We start from the raw sequence: 26,396 nt of genomic DNA, 5'->3' as shown, positions 1-26,396 counted from the left end.
CTCTCAACGGTGAGTCTAGGGACTCGGTGTTATTGCTTCTTCCTCTTTCTCCCTCTTTCTCAATGTTTCATTGTTCAGACATTATGTGTGGCACAGAAGTAGGGTGTCAATAACAGTGGAGGAAGTCATGATGGAACTACCTTCCTGAAGTTTTTTAATGAGAATAGATGTAGTAGAAATTCTGAGGGAGTTTTGACACCATAATCAATTCACAGATGAAAAATTCTCAGAATTTCTGCATCTAATGGAGCCATCCTGTCTAGTCATGATAGTTTTGATTTCACAGGGGGCAACTACCTCTGCTCTGTACAGTGGCCACCGACTGGATCCTTAGTTTCACTGAACTTCTTGGAAAATGCATGTCATCGTTTCCATAGAAAGAGAAAACAGTGAGAAAATGTATCATCTATCCTGACAGCTGAAAAAAAAAACAAAAACAAACCTCAAAGGATGTTGTGATGATAGTTGTGTGAATAGTGTTGCCTTTAGAGATGAAGATGAACACATCTTTACTTTTGCAAATAAAGCAAGAATGTCAATGACCCAGTGGATGTGGGAACAGTGAGCCAGCGCTGGTAATTTCAGGGATGCTCTTTCAGTACTTGTCCTTTATTTGTTTTTTACAAAATGTTTATTTATTTATTTTGAAAATGAGAGTGTGTGTGTGCGCGCGCACGTGAGTGGGGGAGGGGCGGAACGAGAGGGGGGGAGAGAATCCCAAGCAGGCTCTGAGTTGTCAGCACAGAGCCTGACTCGAGACTCGATCCCACTAACCATGAGATCATGACCTGAGCCGAAATTAAGAGTCAGATGCTTTACTGACTGAGCCACTCAGGCACTCTGGTATTTGTCCATTAAATTATTGGATCTTTCCACTGTTGTTCACAGCTGAGAAAAAATGGCTCAAGATCCATGCCTATAAGAATACCAAAATTAGCAATGCTTTTGGCATAATAAAGGAAGAAAGTAGGCATAGTTTCTCTTTCTTTTTTCCTTTTTTAAAGTTATGAGTCACCTGTGCCATTAGGTAGATGGGATTGGATTTACCAAATGACTGCATATTTTGCTTTACTTGAGGGTTTTGAATCTGGCCATAAGTTTAGCAAGTACGCTTCACTTGAATTCCTCAAAGTTATTTTTAAAAGACTTTTTTTAGGGAAGTTTTAAGTGTACAATTAAATTGAAGGGAAGGTATGAAGATTTTACATATACCTCCTGCCCCCACATATGCATCCCTTCCCCCATTATCACTATCACTCCTCCAAATAGTACATTTTTTTTAACCAAAGATGAACCTACATTGATACATCATAATATCCAAAATCCATAGTTTACCATAGGTTTCGCTCTTGGCATTGTACATTCTATGGATTTGGACAAATGTATAATGTTATTTTTGTATCATTGTTATATCCTACAGATTACTTTCACTGCCCTAAAAATCCTCTGTGGTCCATTTATTCATATTTCCTTCTTCCTCCACCTCCTAACCCCTAGCGACTACTGATCTCCTTATTGTCTCCATAGTTTTGCCTCTTCCAAAATTAATATAGTTGGAGTGATACAGTACAAGGCCTTTTCAGATTGGCCTCTTTCAGTTAGTAATATGTATTTAAGGTTTCTCCCTGTCTTTTCATGGCTTGATAGCTCATTTCTTTTTAGCACAGAGTAATATTCCATTGTCTGGATGGGCCACAGTTTATTTATCTATTGAAGGACATCTTGGTTGCTTCCAAGTGTTGGGAGTTGTGAGTGAAGCCGCTATAAACATTTTACGTGCAAGTATTTGTTGGACATGTTTTAAAATCTTTAGGTAAATACAAAGGAGCACAATTACTGCATCATATAGTAAGGGTATGTTTAGTTTTGTCAGAAACTTCCAAATTATCTTCCAAAGCGGCTGTAGCATTTTGCATTCCCAGCAGCAATGTATGGGAACTCCATGTCCTTGCTAGCATTTGTTGTTGTCAGTGTTCCAGGTTTTGGCATTCTAGTGGGTGTGCAGTCGTACCTTACTGTTGCATCTCCTTGATGACATATGATGGGGAGCATCTTTTTGTGTACGTATTTGCAAACTCTGTATCTTCACTGATGAGGTGTTTGTTAAGGTCTTTGGCCCATGTTTTAATCAGCTTGTTTGTTTTCTTCTTGTTGAATTTTAAGAGCTCTTTGTATATTTTGGGTAGCAGTCCTTTATCAGATATGTCTCTTGCAAATATTTTCTCCCAGTCTGTGGCTTGTCTTCTCATTCTCTTGACATTGTCTTTCACAGACCAGAAGTTTTTAATGAAGTCCAAATCATCAATTATTTCTTTCATGGTGTTGCAAGAAGTTATCTTCATACCCAAGGTCATCTAAGTTTTCTCCCATGTTATCTTCTAGGAATTTTAGTTTTGCATTTTACATTTAGGTCTGCAATCCATTTTAAGTTAATTTTTGTGAAGGGTGTAAGGTCAGTATCTAAATTCATTTTTTTGCATGTGCAAGTTCAGTTGTTCCAGCACCATTGGTTAAAAACATGATCTGTATTCCATTGTATTGCCTTTGCTTCCTTATCAAGGATCATTTGACTATTTTTATTGGGTCTATTTCTGGGCCCTCTACTGTGTTGTACTGATCTATTTGTCTATTCTTTTGCTAATACCACATTGTCTTGATTAGTATAGCTTTATAGTAAGTCTTTAAGTCAGGTAGTATCAATCTTCCAACTTAGTTTTTTTCCCTCAATATTGTGTTGGCTATTCTGGGTCATACATGCTTGAAATTGGGGGGTAAAAAGTTTATACTTGGATTTGATTTATAAATCATGTCATAGGCACACAAATAGAGAATTGATGTAGTTTGTCAAGATGCCTCCCTCTCAGAAAATTTTGAATCACTATATTTTAGACTCTGGGAGTAAAATAGTTAAAATATCAAAAGGGTAATTTGGACAGTAATGAATAGTACAAGCAAAAAAAAATGTATCTAAGGGCTCTTTAGATGAGAAAATCACATGACTCATTTCCTCAAAGGCAGATTACACACACACACACACACACACACACACACACACACAGAGAAAGAGAAAGAAATTGATAGAAAAATAGGTACACATAGATATTAAGAATATATGTTCAAAATAGAAAAAAAATAATAACATTTAAAAAATATATTGGACACTATGCCAACTGTTGCGACTTACATAATTTCTAGTTATTGAAATTACTCAGAGTGTTATACAGCATAATTTCCTTTACACATCAGTCTCAGAGATGTGAAGTGATTTGTCCAAAACCATAAAGACCTGGGATTCAAACAAGTCTCTACCTGGCCCCAAAGCTCACCTTCTCTCCACTATGTTATATGTCATAGTTTTTGTGTTTTATCAAACAAAGAATAATTTTCACTGAATTTTTGTGTTTTGTTTAATAGCTCACTATATATGTCCAGCCAGAGCAAAAGCACACAGCTGAATATGCTGCAACCATAACTAAAATTGTGTTTGATTATTTTGAAGAATACTTTGCTATGGATTATGCTCTTCCTAAATTAGGTGAGACTCATTTTTTATTTTCTTATTTTTAATATTGCCTTTGCTTTCACCAAAGTTAAATCATTTCCTCCAGGTTTAGCATTTTCAGTTAATAGTCACCCCTTAGTCTTTTTATTATATGCCTAAAATATGTGTCTAATATTTACTAGACCCTGAAACGCATTTTGGATTCCTCCAAGAATAATGTCCATACTTACTCTGTTCTTACCTGTTAAGTGCAAAGACTTTTACTTCCAAATAAAGATTAAAGTATTGTGTGGAACTGCAGATGCTGGTAATAATGGAGCCAGAAATAGCAACCTAGATTAGTTGATTTCAAAGTCATTACTGTTCCAATAGCTTACATTGCTGCTCTCCCATCAATGAGTTCATAACTAAAAGAGATAAATGATGCTATCGGAGTCCTATGTTCTTCCTGTCCTTCCATTGGACAAGACTAATTCTAGATTCTCCAGCAGTTAGAATGAAAAAAAATATATATATATATATATATTTTTTTTTTTTCTAGTGGGGGGGAACATTTTCTTTTTAAAATAAAAATAAGGCTATAATCGAAATGGTGTGGATATGACACTTCTACCAACAGCAAACATGCTTTATTAGTAAGCTTGCGTGGTATTTGCAAAGACTTTAAATGAAACATCCATATAGATGTCTGTAGGGATAAAATGGAGGCAACAAGAATGCCAACCAACCCAAAATTGATTTATCCATTTCAATTTATGCCTGTACTTTAACAAATTAGCAGTGCAAAGTGACTGGGAAACCAGGTTCTCTGAGTGGGAATAGCTGTGGCTCTGAGCACCTTTGTAGATGGTCCGTTTTCTCTTCAATGGCATCAGCTCCCAACTATTACAGAGAAACAACTTTTCATCAAAATCAGAATACTATTTAATAAAATGTTAAGCACATCAATTTAAAAGTCTCTTCTCTCTTTATCTCACTTGTACCACCCAGGATAAAGTGGGAAGTGGAGCTTTTAGATATTTATTCTCTCTGCTCCTTTTCTCTTCCTCATTCTCCCTTACTCCTTCTTTATACTTTAAAATGCATTTCAACCCTTTCAGAATTAACTGTTTCCTAGACTTTTTTTACAGATGAATTCTGCACTTGTCACACTCCCTGTTTATTAAACACTACACTAGAGTTCATTAATTATAATGTTAATACTCACTAGAGAAACCAGGTCACAAAAAAAGTCCTTTTGTTCAAAGATTAGGTACAAATTATACTCCATAATGTCTTTTTTTTAAATTTTTTTAACGTTTTTATTTATTTTTGAGACAGAGAGAGAGCATTAACGGGGGAGGGGCAGAGAGAGAGGGAGACACAGAATCGGAAGCAGGCTCCAGGCTCTGAGCCATCAGCCCAGAGCCCGATGCGGGGCTCGAACACACAGACCGCAAGATCGTGACCTGAGCTGAAGTCGGACGCTTAACCGACTGCGCCACCCAGGCGCCCCTACATTCCATAATGTTATAGAAAATATTGGTCCTTGGAGGGAATAGTTCTTCACCCTTTAAGTGGGTGTTCTTGTGACAAAATAGCCAAACCTAAGAATGAAGATGACACAAAAAGAAAACTACTGCTGTAATCTTGATTTTTATTGAAGATAATATACCCATTTTTCATTCTTTATAAAAAGGTTTAGGAATCCTTATTTTAACTAGAATCGTTGAAATTCTGGGTGCTAATAGAGAAATTACATTTTTTTATTATAGTTCATTAACTGAAGAAATTGCATCCTGTCCACTAATCGAGCTCAACATTTTCCGTTTTGCGATTTAACATGGAACTGATCAGCACCGCTTCTTCCTGTCATTATATCTAAGATTATGGGCCCAAACAAAAATAAAGAATAGAAAGTCCTGGTAGAACCCGACATGGTAGGTCTGGAAGAGAATTGAGAAAGAATACAGTTTATTTCGTGTTGACCCAACTTCTTTAGTGCACACAAATTGATGGGACCCTATTCAATTAGTAGGGAATCGAGCTGATAAATTGTACAGAAATAGGGAAAAAGTGGAATTTTATATTCTCTAATATTCTGCATCCCTGGATAGAAATATATCTCTGTGTACTTCGAAGCCCTGCACTTCTAATAAAAATGAAGTACAGACAGAGACAAAGACATAAAATTATAGAGGACTGAAAAGAGCATTGCCATTAGTATCCTTCTTTGAAAAATAGAAGACACATTGATATCTGGAGTCAACAGGAAACATTCCATGGAAAGTTTGAGTGCATGAAGATTGAATAGTTCACACAAATAGATTATTGTTTTTTATTCTAAGAAATTATTTTTAGCCTTTTTAAAACACATTCATCCAAAGAACTTAATTTGGTAAGAAATGTTATAAACAAATGCAAAGAAGTATTTCTCATGGGACTGTTTCTTTTTCCATAGATGAAATCGCTATTCCAGACTTCGGCACCGGGGCTATGGAGAACTGGGGACTAATCACTTACAGAGAAACAAATTTGCTTTATGACCCTCAGGAATCAGCTTCATCAAACCGGCAGAGGGTGGCCAGTGTGGTTGCCCATGAACTTGTGCATCAGGTATAGAATCTTAGCATCAAATCAGCTTTTTTAAAAATTTTTTTATTTAGAGAGAGAGAGAGAGAGAGAGAGAGAGGGAAAGCATGAGTGCACACACAAGCAGGGGAGGGGGAGACAGGCTCTGTCAGTGCAGAGCCTGATGCGGGTCTCAAACCCACGAACCACAAAATCATGACCTGAGCCAAAATCAAGAGTCAGACCCTTAACCGACTGAGCCACCCTGATGCCCCTCAAATTTTCGCTTGTTTTTTAAAGTAGCTTAAGACCATAGGAATAACTGAAATTAATTATAACTTGACAAATAAAAAACGGCCAATCAGAAAATCCTGCTTGAAAGTCTTTCTTAGTGCTACTAAATATTTTACCATAAAACCTTTTAAGACACATTGTTTTGCCTGTAGTAAGTATACAGGAGTCTTTGTTATGACTTTAAATAGTCCTGGTGATACTTAAATAAAGGCAATAAACGAAAGAGAATTTAAGATCATTTAAAAATCAGGAGAAGTGGAAAAAAATCAGGAGAAATAATGCAGGAAATAAATGCTAATTAAGTACAATGCCTGCCACTTCTGTGTCAAGTGACATTTTCATGGACAAATAAACGTACTGAAATGGTCTAGGCCTCTCTACCACAAGCATAAAAATTTAACCATCTCTTTATTGCTTATAATTCCAGTGGTTTGGAAATATTGTGACCATGGAATGGTGGGAAGACTTGTGGCTGAATGAAGGCTTTGCTTCCTTCTTTGAGTTCCTGGGAGTAAACCAAGCAGAAAAAGAGTGGCAAATGGTGAGCCCTAAACACATAAGCTCCAAATGTCTATCTTCCTCATGAAAGTGACTGAGACCTGTACACAATGACAATGTGCCCGAGTCAGGGGCCTGGTGCAGTGGTGAACTGGGGAGCCAAGCCCGTTGTGTGTATGGAGTAGAATCGGTCAGCTCCACTGAACTCTATCTGGCTTAGGGTGAGTGCCGAGGTCTCGGAGAGCAATTGACCAGCCCAGTCTGAGGATATCCTTGATAGAGTCCCTTAATAACATGTGTCAAAGTAAGAAAAAAAAAACATAGTGAGCTTAGGCAACGCAGCTCTATATTTAAGTGTCTGTAGTGCTAGTCCTTTGAAAAATCTCTCATTTTGCAAACCACTTACCTTACGGTGAAATAGTGTGGTAAAGAAATAAGAGCATACACTTAGTGTTACAGAGAATGTGACTTTGAGCAAGTGACGTATCCTGAATTGGTTCTCTCCTCTATACAAGAAGAACATTGTTCTCTCTCTTGTAAGCTTAAAAGCTCCTAAAAATACATGTAACTACCATTATCCTACCTTATGTCCCTGAGGGGCCTGGAACAAAGGCGTCTGTGAACCCTAAAGATTTTTTTCTGAAAAGCTAAAGCTGTCTTTATCTCTATTTAGATGGTGTAGGTATGCCTGTCTGTTAGTATATATGAAAGTGTAAATGTGTAGATGTGTAAAAGTAGAGAATTACAGAAAGTTGTGTACTATAAGACTACCGCCCTCTACTGGAAAAAATAAAAAGACAAACTTGAAGCCTTTGGCCGATTCTGCAAGCTATCTTAAAAAATGAAGAAGTTAACTTGCAACAATTCCTGCTTTAGAACTTTAATCTACATCATGGTTTTCCAACCATGGAACTACTGAGATCTGGCCCAGATAATTCAGGAGTGCTTGATAATGGTGGAGGCTGTCCTGTGTATTATAGGATATTTAAGAGCATCCCTGGCCCATATAGAGATACAAGTAACCCTCCCTCCTCAGTTGTAAAACCAAAAATGTGTCCACATGTTTCCAGATGTTCCCTGGGGGACAAACTTTCCACTAGTTGGGAATCACTCACATATGTTGAAAATTGTTGATTTTGTAATTTGTTGAAACTAAACTATATAAATGAAAAAATATGTTGTCCTTTATTTTCTATAAAATAACCTGATGCCATACTTATATCAAGGTATTGCAAGAAAGTATAACATTTTAAATTGTTGTCATATATATATATAAATGTTATATATATATATATATATATATATATATATATATATATATAAATATAACATTTTAATATTCCAATTCAGTATTTCAAAACACCAATGAAATTTCAAAAGAATTTAGTATGCAGTTCTTAAGTGAAATTTAATCACATGGTCCAACTCATTTATTCACCCATTCATCATCATTCATTCATTCATTTTTTTTTTAAGTTTATTTATTTATTTTGAGAGAGAGAGAGAGTGAGAGAGCATGAGCAGGGGAAGGGCAGAGAGAGAGGGAAAGAGAGCAAATCCCAAGCAAGCTCCGCATTGTCAGCATGGAGCCTGATGTGGGGCTCAAAATCACGATCTGTGAGATCCTGACCCGGGCCGAAACCAAGAAGAGGACACTTAACCAACTGAGCCACCCAAGTGCCCCCCATTCATTCATTCTTTATCCACTCATTCAGTCTTCTGTCTTTAGTGAACACTACAGAGTATCCAAAACTGAACAAAACATAGCTCTTGCCCTCAAGGAGCTCCCAGTTAAGGGTATGGCGGGTAGAGGGGACAGATAAATAAAAAGACAGACTGTAAGAGAGCCTGATAAGTACCACAATAGTGGAGCTTCACTTTACAGGTGAAAACTCTGATGCCCAGGAAGGTAATATAACTTTCCAATCTCACATAGAAAATTGGTAGCACAACTAAGACTGGAGTCAAATTTCCTGACCCTGAGACCTGAATGCGTTCTGCATCTAAAAGGTGTACAAAGTTTTAAGTCCAGGTCAAAATTACCTTGATTGGCAGTCATCACTTGACAATAGTACCTTGTCTATTATAAATGGAAATCACAAAATTGGAAAATGTAAATATAGTATGCTCCTCTTTGGGGAATATTTTTAATAAAAGAAGACCAATAAGGCTTTTGATTTTTTTTTAAGTAATGATTTAACAGAATGAGATTTCAGAATCTAATTGATTATGAATCAAAATAATACTAGCAGCTAATGTGTTGGCTTTCACTCCACCAGAGACTATGCCAAATGCTTACCATGCATTATCTCATTGAATTCTCTAACAATTCCAAAAAGTAGATGCCATTATTATCGCTATTTGATGGGTGCGGGAGCTTGCTTAAACCTACGTATCTAGAAAATGGCAAAAATTGAGTTATGAGCTGTGGAAGTCTGACTAGATGGCTAGACCTCTCAACCACTGTATTTTGCCAAGAAAATATAGTATTGGAGTGAGAAGATGATGAACTATGGAAAAAGCTAGTATTTTCTTTGATTAATTATGAATCATCCAAATTCTAATGATTAGTTGACTGAAAAAAAGAAATCCCGAACATTAGTTTTTGGCAGATCAACATGTATCCTCACTTAATTCTGAGAACAAAGGTGTGAGGCGATAACATGCCCATTGCACAGGTGCGGAAATAGGGCTTGAAAAGGTTGGCACATGTCCGAAAGTCACACAGAAGTGGCAGAGACAGAATTCACAGATGCTTGTGTCTTCTTGGCCTGTCACATAGGGGCTAAGTCAAAGGAATTATACTAGAAGAAGGGAACGGAATCCATGCAGATGAATCAGTGCAACATGTGATTCATTTGGACACCTAATGCTTGTCTTAAGTAATTTGAGCAATTTATATTTATTCTCCCCCAATTTTATATCCCTGATATTTTGAAATATGGACCAGTATAGAGGAAGTGCTGTATTTCTTTGGTTCGTTGTGTCGTTTCAGAGAGATCAGATGTTACTTGAAGACGTGTTACCTGTACAAGAGGACGATTCTTTGATGTCTTCGCACCCAATTGTTGTCACTGTGACAACTCCTGCTGAAATAACATCTGTCTTTGATGGAATATCCTATAGCAAGGTGGGGAAGATAGGACATTGTTGTGAGCATCTTCCTGTTTAGTGACTTTTAGTAAATGCCTAAAAACGGTAAGAAGGTTAGACTATGCTCATGGGCTTTAGGAAACAGTGTGGAACTTATTCTGGATGCTGAATATTCAGTAGTTGGTACTTTTCGGTCAAAACGATCAATGCTGGTCATTGTCACAAGACTTTGAATCAGACTTTGAAAGATTTCTCCCTTCGCTTTTGTTTATAGCCTCTCTCATTCTAACTGAACATGTACACTTTAAGCTTCAAATTCTTTTATCTGATTTTTTTAAAAGACAGTAAATCTTCTTTTTCTGCTATGTGGTCTTTGGAAAACACCATATATGGGGACATCTTTTCTATAGAATCCTTTAGTGCTTCCAGGAAGAACTGAAACCCACCTCAGTTGGAAGGAATTCCTTTTATCCATTTTTATCCTTTTATCCATAAGACATAAAGATGACGTTATTAGCATGTTGCAGAGGGGGCATTTTTATCCATGAAATTTTTTTTGCAGAACTACTGAAGGTCTGCAGCGACCCATTTTTCCCACAGTGTTTCCTTCCTACAGCTCCTCCTCCAAATGTATTCATGCCTGCATGCAGCATGATGTAGTTATTTCCCTTTTGCTGTTCAAGGTTTACCCACTATGCTAAGTTGCTCAAAATCCACTGGAAATGAATACCATTTGTTATTCTGGATAATACCTAGTTTTGTTTAAGACAAAATATTTTAATTATTAAAATGAATACTAGATAAAATGGCTTACGTGAGAAAAGCCTTCTATAGATGGCTACTTCAAATTTATAGCATCATAATTTTGGCTTTCCCTGTCATTCCCACAGCATCTTTTTAGGCTTCTTTTCTCATTTTTCTTTCATATTGCTAATGATTCTTTTATATTTCTGTTAAAGTGAACATTTCTAGGCCACTTACAGGATACTCTAATTACTCACATGGAGATGTTTATATTTTATTAAATCGGTTTCTTTCCGAGTCCTAGATATTCCATGGGTTTAAGATACTAGGTCAGAAATAAATGTTCTAAGCCTTTAGTCTTCTCTGTGCAAAAATAATTTATACTTAATAAATTGCAGTAAAAATTGCTATCAGATGGGGAGAAGCACATGTTCTTCCGGCAAGTTACTTGAAAATGGATATAAAAATTTATCAATAGTGCATTTTAGTATTAATCTTATAACATGTGCAGAGAAAGTAGAGAGCAGAAGTATTCATTAGATTCTTCAGACAAAATAAAACCAAATGAGATGAACTGCTTTTGAAAAGGATTTTATACCTAAATGATATATCTATATTAAACTATTTGACCAGATAATTCCTCAACTATTTCCACAAAATGTAGTATTTTGAAAAGTATTGAAATAAATTTAAGAAGTAGCCAGAATTTTATCATGGAATTACTTTCCTTATTCACTGAAAAATAAGAATTTTCTGTCTTTCTAACAGTTCTCTTTCATTAGAAAAGCTCCATCTGCTGGTTCATTTGATGAAGTGCAATAATTATTTAACCCCCAAGTCTGAAATGATGGCCCCTTTATCAACTACTCTTGACCTTTTTGTTATTTTAGAAGCATAGATACAGGAGGTGTGCCAAATGCTGTTTTTATTTTAAAACCATGGAGCTATAGCCAAGTAATTTAGTGGAGTCATATTGAAGAGATAATCTCACACATATGATCATGAAATACTAGTCACGACAGTGGTCACTGGTATCCTTTACTAGTTCAATTTGCTATTCTTTTCCACCATAGGGCGTTTCCATTCTGAGGATGCTTGAAGACTGGATAACCCCAGAGAAGTTTCAAAAAGGATGTCGGGTATGATTTATGACTTTTAACAGTTTTAGGCGTGAGCCACATCGGTCTGTGGCTGATGAATGTCGGTATGTGATTAATCAAGGAACTACTCCTCTTTTACTTTTTCCTCTCCTTACGCAGGGACAGATTAAACAGCAAAACATAGAAAGGTGACTTCACATCCAGTTAACTGCCCACACTGTTATCTCTAATTACCATGTAGCAGAAATTTCATGGAGAATTTACATGGAGTCCTTAATTATTTTTGATATCCTTTACATGTGTATTGGCTTAGGCTGCCATAATAAATACATCGACTGAGTCGTTTAAACAACAGAAATTTATTTTCTCACCATTCTGGGGGCTGAGAAGTCTCCGACCAAGGCACCGCAGATTCCTGTTTTAGAGAGGGCTGTTTGCCTGGCTTGCAGATGGCTGCCGTTCCCTTGTGTCCTCACATAGCCGAGGGAGAGAGCTTTTGGGTGCCTCTTATCATCAAGGCATTGATCCCATCATGAGGGTCCCACCCTCATGACTTCATCTAAACCTAAATACCTCCCAAAGACCCCATCTGCCAACACAATCGCATTAGAGATGAAGCTTCAATGTATCAATTTTGGGGAACACAACTCAGTCCATAGTGACATGACATAAAGATTTAAGTGTATCTATAAAAGTCTTCCTTTATAGTTCGTGCAAGGACTTTTTCCTTATTATTGGATTTAAAAGTGGCAAATACACACATTCAAGGAATGTGTAGAGTCAAGGAATAAAGAGGGCCTGCTTCCTTTTGGAAGCAGAAATGGTAATACATTTTCAAAAGCATTGCACACATCCCCCTTAGGCATACTGCCCCAGTGGGTATTTCAGCTTCTTTTTTGCTTTTCTAGAAAACCTAAGCCAAATCTCTCAGGGTTTTAATGGCATCAGTGTGGCTATACTCTGTCCCTGTAACTGTCCTGTCTGTAGGTTGGCCCATTCAGCCTGGAGTCGGAAATGTCTTCCTGCTTCTTCCCATTCTCCTCCATCCTCCCCACTGTGAGGCCTCGGGTGGTTAGGCAGAGCAGTGGTGCTGGGGTGCCAGTCCAGAACGTAGAAAACAGGTCAGAGCAGCATCCTGCCAGCCTTCCCAAAGAGTGCCAGTACTCCTTTTGGATGTGATTCCCCAGGACAATGTCCGCTCACTATTCCTTCAGCTCTTACCACCACTGAGCCTTCTTATGTGGCATCTAGCAGTCTCTATGCCACCCCAAAAAGAAACAGCCTCTTTACCCAATGGCAAAATTCCTAGGTGACTATTTACGTAAGACACAAGACCAAGACTTAGGAGATATTCAGGGAGCACATCAATACATTTTACTCCTCTTGTCTACTAATAAAATACTCTCTGTGGACACTGGAAGAAAGGGAGAAGCCATGTGCCTGTTCTTATGTGTACATTAGAACACCTTGTAACGTTTCCATCAGCTTCAAAGTCACATTTCATCATATCTTCTCTCGCTGTGAGCACCTTTAGTGGGGAACTCTGTCTTCTGTATCTTTGTATATATTCCAGTCCCTAGTAGACTGCATTACACATGATAGACAATCCAAACAGTGCTTCTTAAATGAATGAACGGTCTGTAATAAACAACACGGAGAAAAAAACAAAGACAATTCATTTTTAAAAATTAAGTTAAAATTCCATTTGCATAGTTTCATTCTAAAGGAAACTGATGGATAACACATTCTTGGAATTTTCAAAGCTGACTTCAAATTAAATGATTTTTAAAGCAACTCCTAGAGAGGTACCAGGAGTCTTTAAAAGTGAATAGCTATTCTAATAATTCAGTAATACTCTCATATTTCCTTTATCCTGGTATCTATGGTATAATTAATTAAAAATCTAGTCCTATCTAAAACTAATATTTCTCAAGTGAAATATGTCTTCCTCTACCCTGTGACTACAGATGGAGCTAGAAACCAAACTAGAATGAATAGATATTAATTTTTTCATGCCATCATAGTGCTGTGGAATAAATTAACACACACACACACACACACACACACACACACACACACACACACAACCCACTAGCCACTAAAACACTCACTTTTCCCCTACAATCTTCAAACACTAGCTAATATCTGAAAACAGCATATGATCAGTATAGACCACACTCAATAAGCTCTCAAGCCAATTGGAACATTCTTTTACTTCATTCAAGTATCTGAATAGTGTCTTTACTTGAATTAGCATCACTCTATGTTTGCTGCCCCTAAATTCCACAATCTGTGATATTGTTCAAGATCTTTCCCTAGCAAATACTTTCTGACCAAAGTGACTCTTCATTAGCTGACCTGGTGTGGTACTAAATCTGGGGATGGCCAGCTGTCTATTCTCTTTCAAGCTCATCACCGTCCCTGAAACCCTATCTCAGACCTCAAGTAGGTAGTCATGAAGGGGAATAAGATCAAAGCCATCACCTGGAAAATCTTTAAGGCTGTACTTGTGCATAAGAAATGATAACAGGTAATGGGGAATTTGTAACAGTATATGGTCATGAAATCAAGCTGAGAAATATATCCATCCTTTCTTTTTCTCCTAGTATAAGAAATAGCCCTGATAGGACAGCAATGGCTCAGCTGCAACTTGTCCTTTCCCTTCCTGGGATACCAGTAACAGAAACAGTCTTCTTTTCCTTTTGTGCTTACCACACCAAACCCAACTAATGAGGGGCTATTATTGGGGGATGTAGGTCATCATGAAATTTTGAGTGGAATGACTGCATTGTGACTATTCAAGGTGAAGAAAGAAATTTCTCAATATAGAGTATTCAGAAATGCACTAATCTAGACAAAATAAAATTGATGTCTTCTTTTTTGAAAGAGAGAGAGAGAGCGCACACACAAGCAGGGGAGGGGAGAACAAGAGGGAGAGAGAAAATCTTAAGCAAGCTTCATACTCAGCACAGAGCTTTACATGGAGCTCGGGGCTCCATCTCATGAGGGTGAGATCCTGAGCTGCCAAAATCAAGAGTTGGACACTTAACTGACTGAGCCACCCAGGCACCTCAAAATTGATGTCTTTTAATATACTGCTTATATAAATGTCTATGTAGCCTATAGTTCGGAAGAAGCAAGAGACTGCAGTTTAAAAAGCAGTAACAATAACAACACCACTGACAGAAACCACACAGACTGGTTAAGGATTCAGAATTCCTTCAAAGTTACCTTAGAAAAATCTCATCGCCTCTCTAGGCACCAGTTTTCTTCACCCCCCAAAATGTGAGTTGTATTAAATAATACTTAAAGTCCCTTCTAATTCCAAGATGGCATGTTTCTAAGCTCAAGGCATTGTGAGTATACAAATAAACTCCTCTAAATTAATTTTAAAAAGCTACTACTTACTAGAAATTTTCATTAACAGGTAGCTATGGTTACAATTCATTACTAATACTCAAGTATCCATTTATTTTATTTAGAATGAATGATTTGTGCAAAGCTCTGGGACAAATGCTTAAAACTGATATCCAGTGAGCGCCTTTCGTTTCTTCTCCCTTCCTTTGCCTGCCCTCCAGTGGTAGTGCTGAGCAGTGAACTAATCGAAAGAACAAAAACAAAGGCAGCATTCCTAACTGGTCGCAACCCTAGTCCAGGCTTCTTGGAGCTGGCTGCTAATATTGTTTTATCTCTCTATGCCTGAAAAGAAAGGAATTTAGAAGATAATGTGACTTAGGCACAGTACCTCCTGAAAATTATAGTCACTTTGAGTGAAACTGTCATGTGCGAAGTCAACCACTTGTTATTCTTTGAAGGCTCAAGAAACACTTAAGAAAGTGATGTTATTTTATTTTATTTTATTTTATTTTTTGAAAGAGAGTGACGTGAGCAGGGGCGGGGCAGAGGGAGAGGGAGAGAGAGAATCCCAAGCAGGCTCTGCACAGCCAGCATAGAGTCCAAGGCAGGTCTCTATCCCACAGCCATGAGATCATGACCTGAGCTGAAATCAAGAGTCAGATGCTCAGCCGACTGAGCCACCCAGGTGCCCCAAAGATGTCCCTATTACATGGGACAATTCCTGACAGCAACAGAGGAGAAGTGGCATAAGTGGCACCCAATTATGAGACTAGGAGAAAAGTGGGGATTTTCTTTAGGGACCTACCACATTGGATCTGAAAACTCACGTATAGAGAGATTCTGTGAACAAAATCGTTAAAGGGGAGAGCTTTGTAGTTAAAAATAATTCATATTTTATTTATTTATTTTTTATTTTATTATTATTATTATTATTATTTTTTAACGTTTTATTTATTTTTGAGACAGAGAGAGACAGAGCATGAACGGGGGAGGGGCGGAGAGAGAGGGAGACACAGAATTGGAAGCAGGCTCCAGGTTCCGAGCCATCAGCCCAGAGCCCGACGCGGGGCTCGAACTCACGGACCGCGACATCGTGACCTGAGCTGAAGTCGGCTGCTCAACCGACTGAGCCACCCAGGCGCCCCAAATAATTCATATTTTAAAGCCATTTGAAGAGTAAAGACATTCTTTAAAGGGAGTAATTTCCCAAATTTATTCATGATCAGGATCATCATTATCATTCTTACTGTTCAAAAGGTTGTATATCCATTTCCTTAAAGCAGGAGTCTACCAACAGCGACTTGCAGGCCAAATCTGGCCCACCACTCATTTTTCTAAGGTCTGCAAACAAAATCATTTCTACAACTTTGAACTGTTGAAAAATCACAAGAATAACAATATTTTATGACACATGAAAGTTACATGAAATTCAAGTATCAGAATGTATAAACAATGTTTTATTGGTTATTCATTTATACATTATCTATGGATACTTTTGTGCTACAGAGGCAGAGTTGAGTAGTTGTGACAGGCATTACAGAGCCCACAAACCTTAAAATCTTTACTGTATGGCTTTTTTAAAAAAAATTTTCTTTTGCTGAGCCCTGGCTTAGAGACAAGCTCACCTGTTTTATCTTTGCATATTTTGCATATTGCCTCAGTCATTCATGTGTGGTGGGGTCATCTAGTGTCTGAGATGAGAAAACATCACTAATAAATGAACGTAAGGGATGTAGCCAGTGGTGACAGGTTGACAGATCTAACTTAAGATCATAGAATTATGGGTCTTTCTTCATACTGGATCACAAATGTTATGGACTGTTGACTATTTACTGAACACTTGACTGCCCTTAAGTATCTCATATTTCTTGTCCTGAAAAAAAATTAAGCTTTTCCTTTCCTGTGCACAAGCCCATTAGACTATTAAAAAAGAACAAGCTAGGGGTTCCTGGGTGGCTCAGTCAGGTGAGCATCTGACTTTTGATTTCGGCTCAGGTCATGATCCCAAGGTCATGGGATTAAGCCCTGCGTCTGACTCCACACTCGGCGTTGAGCCTACTTAAGACTCTCTCTCTCTCTTTCTCTCTCTCTCTCTCTCTCTCTCTCTCTCTCTCTCTCTCTCTTTCTCTCTCTCTCTCTGCCTCTCCTTTTGTCCCTCTCCTCTGCTTGCACACTCTGTTTCTCTAAAATAAAAAATGAAAAAACATTTTAAAAACCAAGCTACATCATTAATAAGGAAAAATATTCCTTGTGCTTTACAAATAAATTATTTGATGTTCTTATAGGTTACAAAATGTTTTGCATGCCATGTGTCATTTGATTTTTATTGCAGGTACACTTGCCATATTATACATTAGAGTGAAATATGTTGATGGATTCAGCTCATGTGTGGAAGTATGAGAAAAGCATACATTGATTTCTAAAATACTTGTTATCTTTCACATACAGATTTACTTGAAAAAACACAAATTTGGGAATGCAAAAACTGAGCATTTTTGGAGAGCACTTGAAGAGGTATGGAGAATATCCCCAAGTATTTCTTTGATTAACATATGATTTATCAATCATTTCTTGATCTGATTATTCTATCCTTTTATTTTCCCTAATTTGTTAATTATTCCTCATTTTTTTTAATATCAGGCAAGTAATTTACCAGTGAAAGAAGTAATGGATACGTGGACCAAACAGATGGGTTATCCTGTACTTAATGTGAAAGATATGAGGAACATCACACAGAAACGTTTTCTGTTGGACCCAAAAGCGAATTCTTCTGAGCCACATTCAGCTCTTGGGTAAGGATCTAAAATGCATTTGAAGAAAAAAGCAGAAATTTGATGGAAATACTGGCCATTTGCTTAGATCTTAGTCTCCAGTACGTGATTGATAGATGATAATATTAAAGCACAATGTCTTTAGGGAACCAAAAGCATTCAAACATAGGTCCATGGTCTCCAGGTTCAAGATGGTGGACTGAACACATGCCTCCAAGTCCTGTTCTTCCCAGAAATCACTGAATAAAGAAGTGCTAAAAGAAATAAACTCATAAGAGAAAGAAAGAGGCGGGGCTATATAGATTCTAGAAGGAAAGCCAGAAGGAGAAATATTGATAGAAAACAAACAAACTGAAGAAGATGAAGCCAGATAAAAAGGGACTTGCTGTAGAAGTGGAAACATCTTCCCTATCCCTAGACAGGCTCCGGGCTGACTGTCAGCATGAAGAGTGGAGCACAGGAGTGAGAAGTGAGGCTGAAAATAGGACAATTAATCTGAAGTCGAGACTCAGGACAATTGTGCCAGTCAGACACACCCCCACTCCACTTTCCTGTCATCTACTAACAACCTTTCCTCTGTTCGGAGCTCTTAGAAGTCTGCCAAAAGTCTGGCAATGACCCAAGGCAAAAATCCGAAGACTCTACCCCCTGCCTCACCTCCCCCCCACCCCCCACAAATAAATGGACTAAAACAGTGGAGGAGAACTAAAGATTTCCACTTGGTTAGGATGCCCAGAATACAGCTTTCCTTCTCATGGCATTTGTAGGATGGGTGGGCTGGAACTGCCAGCTCCCTGCATACATGCTCAGAGCTCCCAGTCAGACTTCTATCCAGAGGAAAAGGCTGTTTCAAAAATATCAGAGCAGAGGGGTTACATACAGGACACCAAGAATAATTAATTTAGTCCTTCTTTCCGAAATATGAATGGGCAATTAAGATCACAAGACACATGAAAAAATCTAAAAGCATAAAAGGTTGAACAAACAAAAACCTGTCACTGTAAGAACAAAATTGAGGAAATAGAAAATAAATTTATGAAATACATTCAGAGATCAAAGAAGCTATTAACACTCATTAGCTCAGAGCAGAGTATCTTTGAAAAAACAAACTTGGAATATAGAATTGCTCTGAAAGATTAAATTTGTGGTTGTCAAAGAATTAATAGACCAAGTGGCAATAAATTTGGGGAATTCTCTAAAGTTATAGAGCAAACACAGAGAACTGACAAATATGAAAGAGAAGACAAATATGGAATGTCCAGCATCCAACTAACAGACGTCTCTCAAAAAAGGAAACAGAGAAACTTGAGGGACAAATAATAAAGGGCACAAGGATTCTGATTACAAAACCCCATTGAGGTCACAGTACAAAAAGGGAAAACAAACCTAGCTACATTCTCATGAAATTCCAGAAAACAAGGATACATGAGTTAGAGTGACATTAGACCTGTCCACAGCAACCTTGAATGCAAGAAGAAAATGGAACAATCATCTAAAATGGTTGCAGCAAAAAATATCTTCAACTTCTAATTCTCTTCCCAAACTAAACCAAATGCAAATGAACAGCAAAGACATTTTCAGACATGCAACTCCAGAAAATGCTTTCCACACAGCACTTTTTAGAAAGTTACTAAGGCTACATCCCAGGGGAGGAAGAAGAGAAAAAATAGGAAACATCAGAAAGAGAAGAAACACGTCCAGGAAACAATGTATCCAACAGAGGAAAGTCATGAAAGGAAATGCTGCCCAATAGCGACCCAGGGGGCTTGCAGTACCATGCATAAGAGCAAGATGCTGGGTTCAGGTAGGTGATTGCCATGAGAAAGCAAGTATGGTTGAGAAAATGGTGAGATTATGAGTTTGTGAATGCCCATCAGTTGGGCAACTGTAAAGAAGAAAACTAGAGAAACCAAATCAAGGCTGTATGTAAAAATTGTGATCCAAGAATGTAAACCAGTAGAATAATTTTATGCCACTGACAATCCATACAATAAAAAGGAGTCCTTTTAACTCTTATGTCAGGCTGTTAGGGTAAATTTTTATTTAAGTGACTCAGGGGGCCAAGATATCAGCCCATAGAGAAAGAAATGTAACTCCACCCCACCTCTTGGACAACCATACGTATACAACAGTATAATTTCATAAATGTTACTTGTTGGCTTTTAACTTTTATTTTTATTTTTTTTTAATTTTTTTTTTAACATTTATTTATTTTTGAGACAGAGAGAGACAGAGCATGAACAGGGGAGGGTCAGAGAGAGGGAGACACAGAATCTGAAACAGGCTCCAGGCTCTGAGCTGTCAGCACAGAGCCTGACGTGGGGCTCGAACCCATGGACTGTGAGATCATGACCTGAGCTGAAGTCGGACGCTTAACCGACTGAGCCACCCAGGCACCCCGGCTTTCAACTTTTATAATCAACAATGAACAACATGTAAAACTTTTGTTACAGTGGCAGAGTAGATTGTAAATATAAACAGTCTTAACATTGTAACAAGAAAAAAAAAAGGCTGGCAGAGAAAATGAGGTGGAAGAGGAAGGAAAGGTGGCAGAAAGTGTCAGGATAGTAATTCAGTGGTGGGCTGGTGCTGACTCGAATCCCAACTCAGCACCATTATGCTGGTAGCTTGAAATCCACCACTGAATTAATGGAAACTAGCAAATACTGCATTCTGCTCCCCCGGTCCCCCAAGAGCCAGTTGTTTGTTTACCAGAACTCCATAGGATATCCTACAGTTTCTCCTCATTGTCAAGTAGGAGATTTTGCTCCTATTTTACAGTTGGGAGAGAGTAGCAACACTGAAATTTATGAAACAGGAAATGGCAACATGATTCCACTACTGTAAAGGAACAATTATAACCTAGAGAAAGTCTAATAATTTTACTTCCCTAAATTTTGACTGTTAAAGGGCAAATGGAAGAGAAAGCAGTATAAGTAAACTAAATCACCCTCTCACGTGGATGAGTTAATAAATATTATCTGAAAAAAAATTTAAAAAGCTATTTAGAGTTATAGAATTAGACGTCAGAAGAATTAAATCCAGAAGCATTTTAAATTTGTTTTAAGCTTTATTTATTTGTTTGAGCGAGAGAAAAAGAGAGGGAGAACGTGAGCAGAGGAGGGGCAGAGAGAGAGGGAGAGAGAATCCCGAGCAGGCCCTGCATTGTCGGTGCAGAGCCTGATGCGGGGCTCAAACCCATGAACAGTGAGATTATGACCTGAGCCACAACAAGAGCTGGACGCTTAACTGACTGAGCCACCCAGGCACCCCAGAAGCGTTTTTTAAAAGGGGATGTTTCCAAGAGGGGCTGGGCTGTGGGAAGGGTGGAAAAGGAGACTGGCTTCCAATAGCAGTTCGTCTAGTTTTTGCTAAGAATGTTTTTTATTTACAAACTGCACAAATGAAGTTCTCCTGAATATTTAAACAGCAATTATAAACTCAATCAAATTCTCTTGCATGTATCATTTATAAGTAACTTATGAACATCACTACTTAAAATTTTATTAAATCTCATTTATAATTTCAAAATACAAACAGCTAAAGACACAGATTTATAAATCAAATTTAAAAAACATACGTATATTTTTTTATGAATGTAATGAAAATTCATACTGTATACCAAATTTATTGGTCATTTTCAACATATTAAGAATCAAACCTTTAACTTTACAAACTCAGAGTTTTCAAGACGTTTAAACATGACTACTGAGTTAAGGTATCCTAAGAATTTCAGTTAAAATTATAAATACAATATGTTATTTCTCTTCAGTTTGCCAGACTTTTAGAAATTGGCAAGGGTGAAATTGGAATGATTCTACAAATATTGTACAAGCTGACAAAATGTGCAAACAGCCAAAGATTTCACACTTACCACACTTATATGAATATGGCTTGTATAAAAAGTCTTAATATTATGTCCATTTCTGTATACTTGGTTGTTTTTGTATACATTTCTGGGATGCCAATCTCTCCCCACAGAAGAGAATGGAATCAGTATCTCAGGAGCTCTGGTATGGGGCTGGCCACAAAAACCTGGGTTTACCACTTTGGGGATGTAATCTCAGCCCCCCATTACCCAGAAGAGCCTGCTCTTAGACAGCATCCTGATAAATGGGAACAGCACTGTGTAGCACTAGTTCCCTGGAAATCATTCCAATGTCACCCTTGCCAGTTTTTCCCCCAATATCATTGACAAACAATTGACAGATGTCCTATATCAGTTTAAGATGTACAACACGATGGCTTGATTTATGTGTATTGTGAAACGATTACCACAACAGGTTCATCGCCCATGCCAATTTTTACTGTCCCATCTTTCAACTTCTGAATACTTGGTTTGGGTAGAGAGACTTTTGCACCCACGGTCACTTTCAGCTGGTCTCTAATCTTCAGTGCCCAATTTCCACCGAAAAGGCCCTTTGCCCTCTTTATCTCCTCTTTAATAGTCTCATTGGTCTTATACACAAAAAGTTATTTATATATAAATCATCACAAGAGCAATTATTCAGTAGCAATTAAGATAACATGAGGAAGGAGAATTATAGGGTGTGACAAAGGTGTCCCAGAATAACTATAAGCTGGTTCTTTTACAGTTACTGTTTTATGTTCTAATAAATTATACTGCCCACATTTAATACTGCTAGAGACTATTTAGATATGAAAACTTAAAAAAATATTTCTCTCTTGTGAAACAAGCTTCTATTGGGGAGTAATTACTGTCTCCTGTCATGTGTATCCATGGATAGACTGAGCCTGAATTAATGGGTCAGGAGGTGTGCTTGAATAGGCAAGGGCACAGAAGACTTTCTTGAAGAAGTGATACTTAAGCTAAGTAAATTGATATGAGGGGATGACCATGGGGGATGTTCAGAAGAGAAACTACAACATGTAGGAAGGCCCTGGGCCGGGGAGGGGGCGGGGGCAGGGAGTAGCATTACACATATAATATGCAATGCTTACTAAGTATTTACTAAGTAGCTGGCACAACTTTAAGCACTTTAGAGTATTTTATTATTATAACAGGTGGGGAAATTGACAAATGACTGAAACTTATTAGATAACTTATTCAAGGGCACAAAGAGTATAAGTGATGGAACTCTGGTTTGAACATGGGCAGTCTGGCTCCAAGAAACTGAACAGCAGACAGGCACTGGGCACAGTGGTGAGAGAGGCAGGGGCCAGGCACGCAGACCACACTGAAGATTTTGAACAACAGTGTGCGACTTTAAGGACTTCAGAGAGAGAGAATTGGTAGGATCACCTCTACGTTTTTCAAAGTTCCCCTTTGGCTGCGTTACAGAGAATAGATCAGAGCAGGGCAAGAGTGGAAGCAGGAAGGCCAGTTACTATGATAATTGTAGCAAGTGACTCACGTGGGAGATGATTCAGAAGATGGGGTCTGCATTAACAGAGTGGGCATGGGCTGGAGGGGTGTGGCAAATGTTCCAAAGATTGGGTTGAGCTACAATTTCTCATTAAAGAGTAAACACTATGCAGGGAACTGAATTGGATGAATTTACAGGTAACAATCCCATTTTAGAATACTGTTCTCATCTTGTTCTACAGTGGTCTAACCAAATTTCTAGAGAACTGCAAGATCTGTAGAGACACACTTATGACACGTACTGCATATGGTGGGTAACAGAACCTATTTTCTGGTTTCCGAATCAGGGCTTTGAAAATTAAGTCACACTAATAAATAACACACTCGGGTGTTTCCAGAAATTCAAAGTGCCAAAATTCAAATTGGACTTTCTGTACAAGGCATCAGAAAATGAAAAGCACCCAGTATTATTAAACTAACTACTTTGAAAAAAAAATTAAAAAATAGAGTAACTACTTTGAAGATCTTGGCTGGCACCTGAACTGGAAGAATATCAAGAAAGCCAGTGGTGCTCACCGTGTTGAGGCCCATTATCAGACTCTGCTTCTGGAAATGTCAGATAGATAGTCACAATAAATGAAATTCAGAGTGACTGGGTATCTTGCTGTATGCAAATGCGGAAAATTAATAGTTCATGACAAAACAAAGGAAATTTGAGTTCCTAGACCAAGTGAGATCAGTCAGAGTGTCAGTATAAACTTCTTTATCTTTTCTTTATTTTGGAAAGGAAAGATTAGGCTAGAAAAGCTTTGTTTTCACTCTTTCCTCTTCATAATATATGAATGAATTGAAACCTAGATCTGACTTAGGTGATAATTCAGTTACAAAAATCAACATAATGACTGTGATCATTCTGTTAACTATAAACTGTTTATTTTATAGTTACTGTTTTATGTTCTAGCAAATTAGATGGACCATATTTAATATGCTATTTAATAGCCTTTGTATATTAAAATTAAAAAATTTTTTTTCTTTCTGGAGAAACAAACTTCCACTAGGAAAGCTTCATAGGAATTGTTCTCTTCTGACATATGTATCTACTGATTTGTTAAGCCAAAGACATACCCAACACTGTTTTTAAAACGGTGGGATTGCATTTTTTAAACTACTCCTTGGTTATGGATTTCTCTCCACACAAACACAAAAATTTATTACCAAGTAAATGAAATGAATATTTTATCAAGTCTTCACTTTTTGAGTTATAATAAATCTTTGTATTCATCAAGATTTAGAACATGGAACTATATTAACATTCACACTTTTCTCTAGTATCTTCTTTAATTTCTATCTTCAGATACTGTTTTTTTATTTAGATTCACAGACGCATGATTTTTAGTGATCACTTATTATAAAGTCAATCTACTTGATCCATTTTTGTAAACAAAAAAGTTATATATGCATAGGAAAAACCTTATGTGCTATGCTGTTGAGAACATTTGTTAAAAATCTATAATAGCTCCTGAACAAATAGGAGAGAAAATGACATTCTATCAAAAGTGATCCTTCATGATTTTTCACTTGGTTAAAAAACTAGATCATAACATATGCCCTCATTCCCCCGGAAGGTAATTAGCTCTTTCTCCAACCCTAGTGTTCACCTTACTCTATGTTCAGATATATTCCTGTCCAGTAAAAAATGTGGTTGAATAAGCTGTACTATAAAATGAATGGCCCTCTCCCTTTTCTCACTGCTTAAATATTTCAAGATGAGGGAATTTTTATGAGAAACTTTATAATCTTTATAAACTTACACACATGTGTGAGTTATTGTTTTAACACTACGGCCTCAAGCATCAGGCAAGCTTACATGTCTCTGGCAGTCCACTCAGCGTTAACAGGGGGAAGATGGGAGTAGGTGTGTTATTTGGGGGCAAAGTCAGTTTCTTTAGTGAAAATTAGATTGGCCATATTTAATGCTACCAGATCTTGTTAGATACAAAAAAGTAAATTGTACCTTTCAAAATGAAATCTGATCCTCCTAAATTTTAGATGTCCTGTGGGAGACTCCCATCATTCTGTTTATGTAATTTTCATTTCTTGACACTTTGTACCCAAATCTATTATTTTACTCAGATTGCATTAGATCCTGTAAGTGATTCTAAAACTGTAAAATCATAAAGCCTCAACCCTCAATCCTTTTAGTCTTATGATTCTCTTACAGACTTCAGAGCAACGTTTGTACATAACTTAGTAGTGTATTTTATGCCCGCTTTTGGGCACAGTGTCATCTCAGAGACCATGTTTTACAGGAGGTAGTCAAAATGTGAAGTCTTGACTGTGCACACAGGGCATCCAGACACTTGCGCACTCTGTTCTTTCAGTCAGGTCGGCAATGGGGAAAGGGAGGGAAAGAAATGTTTGTTTATGTGGCAACACCAAAACAGAAGAGTGGTGGAAGGGCGAAACATGTAGGTAGAGTGTGATTTTTACCAAATGCTTCTTTGTCTATCTGTTGAGAAGCTACAAGGGATCACTTTTAGGTTGACTTCCCTGAAAGCAGATGCTGAGGTGATGATTAAAGTGAAAGCTACTCCTCAGGAAGTGTTTCTAGGAAAGACTGAGAAAGGAGTGGGCAGTGAGAGGTCAAGCAGCAAAAGTGAAATATCAAGCAGGTGCTGTAGAGGATAGCTACCCTATGGGGAAGTTGTGGAGATGCTGTTATAGAGGGGTCCTGACAGATGGGGCCAAGAAGATTCTCCTGCCATCCATCATTGGCGAAGGGTTGCATCCACGAATGTAAATTTCAAAGAACTTCTGGCAGCTAGAGGGCAGTTCTCTGACAGACAGCCCCAGGTGCTTGGCTGTTGGCTAGGAGAGCACATTGGAATCTAGGGTGTACAAAAATGACAAAGGGATTCAAGGGGACAATCTTTGCCACACGACCCAAGAAGCAATTTATGCGTGGGTTCTATGGAACTTCTAACCCAAAACATTCCACAGCCATAAAATCCTCAAGGAAAGCTAGTGACAACTCAATCCCATAAAACATTTCAACAGTTATGAAACAAAGGATTACTTCTTTCATGGAGATGGCAAAATGTGTTCTCCCTGAATTACATAAATTTTATTATAAATTGAAACGAAGTATCATTCCCCGTTCT

General features: G+C 37.7%; 1 protein-coding gene across 1 annotated transcript in view; it reads left to right on the top strand.

The window, feature by feature from the left end:
• Positions 1-26,396, top strand: part of LOC122217947 (glutamyl aminopeptidase) — an 82,762-nt gene that overhangs the window by 23,986 nt on the left and 32,380 nt on the right. The window contains exons 4-10 of the mRNA XM_042935678.1: positions 3,415-3,535; positions 5,943-6,097; positions 6,774-6,887; positions 9,840-9,974; positions 11,755-11,820; positions 17,587-17,652; positions 17,779-17,930. Coding sequence (XP_042791612.1) covers positions 3,415-3,535; positions 5,943-6,097; positions 6,774-6,887; positions 9,840-9,974; positions 11,755-11,820; positions 17,587-17,652; positions 17,779-17,930 — 809 coding nt within the window. The remainder of the gene's footprint in view (positions 1-3,414; positions 3,536-5,942; positions 6,098-6,773; positions 6,888-9,839; positions 9,975-11,754; positions 11,821-17,586; positions 17,653-17,778; positions 17,931-26,396) is intronic.

The sequence above is a fragment of the Panthera leo genome, chromosome B1 (assembly GCF_018350215.1).
Source record: "Panthera leo isolate Ple1 chromosome B1, P.leo_Ple1_pat1.1, whole genome shotgun sequence".
NCBI lineage: Eukaryota > Metazoa > Chordata > Mammalia > Carnivora > Felidae > Panthera > Panthera leo.
This window is presented reverse-complemented; position numbering and strand designations above follow the sequence as displayed.